This window comes from Clytia hemisphaerica, unplaced genomic scaffold, assembly GCF_902728285.1.
Source record: "Clytia hemisphaerica strain Z4C2 unplaced genomic scaffold, Clytia hemisphaerica genome assembly, whole genome shotgun sequence".
Classification (NCBI taxonomy): Eukaryota; Metazoa; Cnidaria; class Hydrozoa; order Leptothecata; family Clytiidae; genus Clytia; species Clytia hemisphaerica.
In genome coordinates this window covers 279,537-287,928 of record NW_027103533.1, presented here as the reverse complement: position 1 = coordinate 287,928, position 8,392 = coordinate 279,537, and the positions used below count along the sequence as shown (strand labels likewise).

The 8,392-nt window shown below is 41.2% G+C and overlaps 2 protein-coding genes, 2 non-coding genes and 2 pseudogenes across 4 annotated transcripts; 3 read left to right on the top strand and 3 right to left on the bottom strand.

The window, feature by feature from the left end:
• The first annotated feature begins 522 nt into the window (after positions 1-522).
• On the top strand, positions 523-880 carry LOC136799729 (histone H4-like). The gene is given in 2 exon segments (XM_067056441.1): positions 523-546; positions 548-880. Coding segments are annotated over 2 exon segments (312 nt in total). The 3' UTR covers positions 836-880.
• A 414-nt stretch (positions 881-1,294) lies between these two features.
• Positions 1,295-2,054, bottom strand: LOC136799836 (histone H2B, gonadal-like; annotated as a pseudogene).
• Positions 2,008-2,491, top strand: LOC136799813 (late histone H2A.2.2-like). The gene has a single exon (XM_067056521.1). The coding sequence runs from the start codon at positions 2,056-2,058 to the stop codon at positions 2,437-2,439; it is 384 nt and encodes a 127-aa protein (XP_066912622.1). The 5' UTR covers positions 2,008-2,055; the 3' UTR covers positions 2,440-2,491.
• A 165-nt stretch (positions 2,492-2,656) lies between these two features.
• Positions 2,657-2,775, top strand: LOC136799876 (5S ribosomal RNA). The gene has a single exon (XR_010845594.1). It is a non-coding gene; the product is annotated as a 5S ribosomal RNA (ribosomal RNA).
• A 212-nt stretch (positions 2,776-2,987) lies between these two features.
• LOC136799922 (U1 spliceosomal RNA) lies at positions 2,988-3,153 on the bottom strand. Its single transcript, XR_010845636.1, has one exon. It is a non-coding gene; the product is annotated as a U1 spliceosomal RNA (small nuclear RNA).
• Positions 3,154-3,379: 226 nt separating this feature from the next.
• Positions 3,380-3,553, bottom strand: LOC136799868 (U2 spliceosomal RNA; annotated as a pseudogene).
• Positions 3,554-8,392: the final 4,839 nt, after the last annotated feature.

Here is an 8,392-nt window from a genome sequence, read left to right as displayed (position 1 = left end):
AGAAGTGCTTGATTTGCTTGAATTCTCTAGCAAAAATCAAATTTGAATGAATTTTTTTAAAGGCTTCCCGGTTTTCAGATGTTTACATCGAAATCGCGTAATCTGATTGGTCGATGAAAGTGAAATCTGATTGGTTTAAAAAACAGCGTTTATATCCCTTTTTGAAAATCAACAAAATCCGTGTTTGTTGGCGACGGGAAAAAGCTTATATCTCAGCCAATTTTAAATCTTTTTTCATGATTTTTTCTTTAAAAGACGTCTCATCTGCCCTGAAATCTTTCTGCCAAAGATCTTTTTGATAGCTTTTGTAGTTTCTGAGATATTCGCGAAAAACCGCCAAACTTCAAACTTTTTTGCAACTTTGTTTTTTTTGATTTGAGTAATCTCGATTCTGATTGGTCGAAATAGGTGTTTCCACATACATCCGTACTTCGAAATTTTCTGATTTGGTAGAAAATAGAATTTTGGAAGTGCAAATTCAAACAGTTTCTGTATTCAGCTTACTGAACGTACATCGCAATAATGACTGGTAGAGGAAAAGGAGGAAAAAGGATTGGGCAAAGGAGGTGCCAAACGTCACAGAAAGATCTTACGTGACAACATCCAAGGTATCACCAAACCAGCCATCCGTCGTCTTGCTCGTCGAGGTGGTGTCAAACGTATCTCTGGTTTGATCTACGAAGAGACCCGTGGTGTCTTGAAAGTTTTCTTGGAAAATGTCATCCGTGATGCTGTCACTTACACCGAGCACGCCAAAAGGAAGACTGTCACCGCCATGGACGTCGTCTACGCCTTGAAACGACAAGGACGTACTCTCTACGGATTCGGAGGTTAAGAAGTTTGACTTGGACTCAACAAAACGGCTATTTTTATAGCCACACATCTCATAAAAAACAAATCTTACTTTGTATATCTCAAGCTTTGAATTTTAATTCATAGCATACCCTGACCCTTTCCCTATCTACCCCTCCAAACAAAAAAATTATAACCCTTCCAAAAATCTTAGAATTGAAATTTTCCTAGCCCATATTACAAGGGATTCTTTTTCTTTTCAAAGACTTGCATTTTTCGAAAATTATTTGACGTTAAACAGAATTTTCTTCATGACTTTTCAATAGTCAGAGAAATTTCTCATGGATTTGTAGTCTACAATATTTGACGTTAGATTTTTTTCAAGCCAAAATTTCAATATATTTTCCTCAGAAAGAAATTATTTGACGTTAAACTTTTTTAAACTCAGGCAGGCAGGATGGGAGACAAAATTATAGACAAGTATAGGTTGTTTTTTAAAAGATTTGTGGTCTTAAAAAAGACCGTTTTGGGGTTCCAACAAGGGGAGAAATCTATTTGCTGCTGGTGTATTTGGTGACGGCTTTGGTTCCTTCTGAGACGGCGTGCTTGGCCAACTCTCCTGGAAGCAAGAGACGAACAGCAGTTTGGATCTCACGAGATGAGATGGTGGATTTCTTGTTTTGAAGAGCCAATCGTGAAGCTTCGGATGCGAATTCTCTCGAAGATATCGTTGACGAAAGAGTTCATGATACTCATGGCTTTGGATGAAGCTCCAACATCGGGGTGGACTTGTTTCAAGACGTTGTAGATGTAGATGGTGTAAGATTCACGTCTCTTTCTCTTGCGTTTCTTGTCGCCAGTTCCTCCAATTTTGCCTCCTTTCTTTCCAGCTCTCTTCTCTCCTTTCTTGGCCACTTTTGGGGCTTGTTTTCCTCCTTTTTGGTGGCGTCAGACATGATGAATTTTGCGTAGAACTACTGCTTTGCAAAAATGCTAATCAGTGTTTTGAGACAAATCAAAATAAAAAACATTTCAATAAAAAAAAGGGATTCTACGGAATCCAAAAATGCGATTACGCGCTGTGATTGGTCGAGCCGGTTTCACTATTGTTTAAATGGCGCAATCTGATTGGTTTAGAAAAGAGCGTTTATATCCCTTTTTCTGAACGTAAAAAAATAAGCTTTTTTCTGTGGGAAGTAATTCAACTACAATTTTTGCTTCGAAAGTGTCTCTTCGTACGTGAATACTTTATCGAAAATCATCATGTCTGGACGTGGAAAAGGAGGAAAAGCCAAGACAAAGTCAAAGACCAGATCATTCAGAGCTGGATTACAATTTCCAGTTGGCAGAGTCCACCGATTCTTGAGAAAAGGACACTATGCTTCTCGAATTGGATCCGGAGCTCCAGTTTACTTGGCTGCTGTTTTGGAATACTTGTCTGCTGAAATCTTGGAGTTGGCTGGTAACGCTGCCCGTGACAACAAGAAACAAAGAATCATCCCAAGACATCTCCAATTGGCCGTCCGAAACGACGAAGAATTGAACAAGCTCTTGAGTGGAGTCACCATTGCCAATGGTGGTGTCTTGCCAAACATCAACGCTCTCTTGCTTCCCAAGAAGAACAAAGAATCAGCCAAGAAGAACTAAGTCTCTCTTCTGATGTTGGAACCCCAAAAACGGTCTTTTTTAAGACCACAAATCTCTTAAAAAACATTCCATACTTGTCTATATTTTTTTGAACCTCTGGTTTCAAACACAACCCTAACCCTAGCTTCAAAATATAACCCTAGAGAACGTTATACTCTCTACTACTGTCATCCTATCCCCTGCAAGTGATCAGACCCCCAGAGATACCCTACCTAATGTCTACGTCCATACCACGATGAAAACACCCGTTCTCGTCCGATCACGGAAGTTAAGCATCGTCGGGCCGGGATAGTACTTGGATGGGGGACCGCCTGGGAACTCCCGGTGTCGTAGACTTTTCATGATTTCTTTTCTATCTGGGGTCGAATACTTTCATGGGAAAGGGGTCTAATCATCACTTCTGAGTTCGAGGCGAGGAGGGATAAATAATTTTTTGATGGGTGGGGCAAGAAGGCAGGGCAAGGGGTCGAACAGACAAGACCTTGAGTTCGAGCCCCATCAGTGGAAGAAATTTTTTTTTTTTTTTGATTCAATTTTTTTTTAAAAGAAGGGGGCGAGCGCGGACGCAGGCCCCCACTACCAGAAATTGTACGGTCGAGTTACTACACACTTGTAGCAATCGCAGAGGTCAGCCCAAGCGAAGTGCAATGCGAGGGCCTCACTCTGGAAGAAACCCCTCCTTGATCAGGCTTTACTTCCCCGTCAGGTAAGTATGAGTTTAAATGCGGTTCGTTTCACCCTAGGTGTCCCTTGGTATAACTTTTCCTTGTGGTCTAAAGAAATCAGAAATGCAAATCGCATCCAAGGAAGGGATGAAGGATATAGGGGGCTCATCCGGGCCGGGTCAAATAACAAAATGCGCACGCATCGCTCGCGCATGAAGACATAACCACCAGGACTGTGGAGGAAGTTTTTAAGTAGTAGTGAATTCAATTTTTATAAAAAATGGGCCGCGCTCGACTGTAGTGCAACGCCGAGGCAACCCGTGGTCAGGGTGAGGTAAACCTCGCTCCCTTGACCCGAAGCCAAAAATCAGATTAATATATGAGCCAACACTATGGAAGGCGTATCAGATATTAAACTGATAAGAACAGATACTTTTTTTTTTTTTTTTTTTTTTTTTTTTTTTTTTTTTTTTTTTTTTTTTTTTTTTTTTTTTTTTTTTTTTTTTTCTTTTTTAGAGCTTTGTCCTTCATCCTTCAAATTCTGTGAAATGTCCGCCAAGGAATCAAGACGACAATGCAATAGGTGGAGAAATATGTCCAAAGAGGTGCTCCATCTCTCCCCACTTTCAGAAAATCCTGAAGTTGGAGAGAGATGCTTTGTTCTCGAAGAGGTAAAAGACCTAAACCACCATTCTTAGGTTTTAGTTGAAAAATTTCTCTGGCTATCAGTTCTTGATTCCCAGGTTTCCAGATGTATGGGCAAATGATGCTCATAAGAATTTTAATGTTTTGGTCACTCGGCATGAAGACTCTTGCAACATGCCAAGCTTTTGATAGGATTAGTGTGTTTATGATGTTAATTTTTCCTCGAAGGGAGAGATCTCTGGCAGCTAAGGAACCAACTCTCTCTCGAACTTTACGAATGATCTCACGCCAGTTTATATCAGCGGATTCTTCGAGAGAGGGTGTAAAATAGACACCAAGAATTTTGGTGTCTGTCCGGTTCCATTTGATTGGAATATTGGGTAATATTTTTTTATCAAAGGGATGGTTGACATAGATACCGCGCGTTTTGGATGGACATAGACGCGCGCCTGTGCCGGACTCGTATTTTTTTAGTAGGTCAAAGAGTGAGTAAACGGAGTCAGTATCCGTGACGATAGGGTTAGTATCATCAACATACTGAATTCGCTTAATCACCCTTTGACTCCCCGGAACATTAGCCCCCCGGATGCCATCATCATTTTGTATAGCCAAACCAATGGTCTCAGCGACCAAGGCGTAAAGAAACATAGAGAGGGGACATCCTTGGCGAACTCCCCTTTTTATTGGAATTTTTTTGGTTAGATGGCCATTGACATTCACCTTAGAAACTGGGTGAGTGTACAGGGGTCTTACAGCGTCAATGAACAGCGGTGGTAGACCCAACGCTGCCATGACGTCAAACATAAAACCCCAGTCTACTCTGTCAAAGGCCTTTTCTTGGTCTAAAGAGATTATGTATAGAGGAGTGTGTTTATGATTTGAAAAAGAAATTAATTCCCGCACTAAAAGCGTGTGGTCCTGGATGTGTCTACCAGGCACAGCACACACTTGCTCCGGAGACACGATGTCTTCCATCACGGCTTTTAGGCGGTTTGCTAAGATTTTGGAATATATTTTTGCGTCACAACATTGAAGGGAGAGGGGCCTCCAGTTAGTCAGGCTAAGGAGATCTCCCTTTTTTGGTAATAGCGATATAATTGCTATTTGTTGTGAGTCGGTCATAAGTTGGAATTTGATTATGTGGTTGAAGAGCAAGACCAAGACAGGTGCCAGTTCTTCCGTAAATGTTTTGTAAAATTCGTAAGGAAGTCCGTCAATTCCCGGTGTTTTACCACCAGGCAATTTTCGGATCACGTCCTTAACCTCATCAAGGTCGATGGGTTTTTCCAGAGCTTCCCTTTTGTCTGTTGGGAAGTTGTTTTTGAGTTGGTTAAGGAAGAACTGGCGGTCATCAGGGTCCAATTCTTCATCTGGGGTAAAGAGATTTTCGTAAAAGTCATATACACCATCTAGGATTTTTTTAGTGTCTTGGACGACCTCATTATTGATACTAAGTTTGTCGAGATTTCTGGCGTCAGCGCGCTTTTTTTCAACGGAGTAAAAATAAGAATTTGGTTTTTCAAAAGTTTCTGCAAGGAGCACGCCACTCCTTGCTTGTGCACCGCGCGCTTTTTCCAGGTTAAGGTAGTTCAGCTTTTCTACAATTTCAGCAAGATCAGCTTGAACATCCCTGTCTGCAGACCTAGATAGGAGGTCATCTAGTTTTTTCTGTAGATATTTCTTGGATATAGACAGTCTGAGGTTTCTTTGTTTTGCCACTGAGATTGCCTCAGCTTTAAAAACTTCCTTCAGCCTGTCCCACCATACAGATATATTCTCCTCAGGATATATGTGAGCAACTTCAATCATGCTACATATGATTTCCTCAAAGGAGGGCATTTCCAGAAGAGAGGTGTTTAATTTCCAGAAACCCTCCCCCCTTTGGTTCTCTCTATGTATTTGTAAAGTGAGAAGAACAGGAGAGTGGTCAAATGGTTTTTGTTTAGTTTTTAGGTAGAGGGGTCTGATGACATCAGAGGAGCTGATGTAAAAGCGATCGAGTCGGCTCTTGGTATTTCCAGCCTTATTAGACCAAGTGAATTCGTTATAACCCTTCCCCACGGATAGAAAAGGGTCACTTAGCCCAAGGTTTTTTGTAATGGCTGAGAAATTCGTCAACCCCCCTTGTGAATTGGGGAAGATTAATATTCCTCCCCACCCTGTCCCTGGATGGCATTTCAACAAAGTTAAAATCCCCTCCAAGAACAAGGGGGTCGGTCCCGCAGAAGGTGATTAGTTTCTCAGAAAAGGATCTGAGAAAAAGAACCCTGTCCCCCGGAACGTCAGGCATGTACACACAAACGAGATTGATTTTGATTTCCCCCAGGAGGAGAACTTTCAAAAGTACATACCTTCCCTCTGTGTCCTTCTCTTCAGAGAGGATATGAGGGGTTAATTTGGGATTTACCAAGATGGCACATCCTCGTGAAGTAGAGGTCCCATCAGCCCAAAAGATGTGATCTTTGGGCCAATGGGTACTCCAGTTGTCAGAGGCCATATGATGGGTTTCTTGGAAAAAAATGACATCGGCTTGAAGACTCACAGTGCTTGCAAAAACTCGCATTCTTTTGTGGTCATCACGCATGCCATTCGTGTTATAGGTATATAGTTTTAGTTGTTTAAATTTTTTTTGAATATTTACAGCCATTTTTAACAATCAAAATAATTTTTATTTTTTAAATAAAAATCATAACATTCACTGTTAAGCTTTGAGTTGGGGTCACTCATATGTTTCTTGTAACCTTCAATCATCAAAGCGGCCATTTCCATTTGACCAGGTTTTGATAATGTTGCTGTACATCGGTTTGCTGCAAGTTTTTCCTTGATCTCTTGAGGACCGATGAAAGTTTGGGTGTTTAAGTTCGGATTCAATGTCCACAATAGAGTTGTGACATTGTGCATGAAAAATTCTGGTGAGCCGGATGCCATTAGTGCTACCACAGGTCCCAAGCTGACCAGTCGGTTTTTATCCATGGTTGGCGTGATTTCAGCGTCGAAGGGATTCATCTTGTAGTTGTGCCATAGTTTTTCGAAAGACTCTTTGTTTAGAGTGGTTGAAGTTGAATTGGATGTCATAGAACCCGTTCTACTTGCCATGTTTGCTGTTTCCTCATCTACTTTGGCTTTCGTCAGGGTTTCCTTTACTTGTGATTCTGTGTTTTTGTCACGTGCATGGATAAATGATGCAGGACGTCTGGCGAAACTGAAACTTGCAGTTGAAGGAACTTTTGGTGTCCAGTTTGTATGTTTGGGCGTCCATTTTTCATCATTTAGTTTATGTTCTTTTGTTTCACGATAGGGGTTGGGAGTCTTTATAAATAAGTGAGGCCTGGCATGAAACATCTTTGCAGTGATTGCAGATACTTCTGTGACAGTATTTTGGTGTCTCTGGCGTGATAGTGAACTTTTAGCAGTTTTTACCGCTCTAGCTGCTCCTTTCCTTTTGTTGTCCAATTCGTGATAGTGAAATTTATAATCAGAATCCGAAAGCATCCTTAGGTTTATCTTTGGTTTAAGAAAAGACATTATTGGGGCTAGATCATCTGCTTTATGTCTTTCTTTTTTTGGTGTTGATGTTTTATCTGGAGTGATTGAGTAGAAATCTGGTATTTTATGAGCATCCTTCGTAGTGTTGGTATTCTGAGACTCATCGGTCGTAAATTGTTCGATGGGTTGAGATTCTTGGGTTTCCTTGACTACTTCAACGTCGTTGTTTGCGATGATCTTATTTGGTACAACGTCCTCTCCCTCAGGTTCGTCGATATAGTCCTCTCTTGTTCTATTTAGCTCAGTAATATCAGTCTCCAACAAATCATCAGTTACCTCATCTGCTTTACTAAGCTCGGGGAAAAGAGGGGGACTTAGAAACCTCACTCGACCCAGTACTTACCACACCTACTTGGCTTTCCTCCGGCTGTGGGGTTTCGGATCTTCCTCTTTTCAGGCTTGGTTGATCTTCAGGTTCGGTTCGAAATGCTTTGCTGTATAGCTTGGCCACCTGTCCCTTTTCCATTTCCTCATCTTTTGTGAAGTCGATGGTGTCGGAGTTTTCGTTCGTTGTTGGTTCAGGGGCAGGTGGTGGACTGAAAGTAACTGTCTTCGTTGTTTCCAATCCGTCGTTCGTGCTTTTTGAAGGATTTTCTACTTCTAATCTGTCTTTGTCTTTTATTTCTGTTTCCAATCCGTCGTTCGTATTTCGGTGTTGGTTTTCTTTTTCCAGTTTGTCGTTGTCGTTTGTTGTTGTCTTACTTTTCTTGTTTTTCTTTTTCTTTAATATGCTTTTGGGCTTGGGTATTTTCTTGCCTTTCCATCTAGCTATGTCTTTTATTGTGTTGTCACATTTGATAAGCTTCTTTCTAGAAATACCTTTCGCATGAGTACCATTTAAAAGTTGTCGAAGATCGTTAAATATCACTGGGCCTTGATTTGGCAGTACAAGTTCATAGTAATAATCTCCATTTCTTCTTGCTTTCCTGGTTATGCTTCCGTATACTTTGTTTTTACCGCTACCCCCACTTGCAACTTGCTGATCTTTCTGCTGTTCTGTTGACTTTCCTTTCTTCTTTTCGGTTGAGGGTAACGGTATGGTTTCCGAAACCCCACTTCCCTCCCCAGCATTAGTTGGGTTTTTCACAAACTCCGGA

Bases quoted from the DNA above. Each gene is read 5' to 3' on its own strand.
- LOC136799813 (XM_067056521.1), top strand. From the start codon at position 2,056: ATGTCTGGACGTGGAAAAGGAGGAAAAGCCAAGACAAAGTCAAAGACC.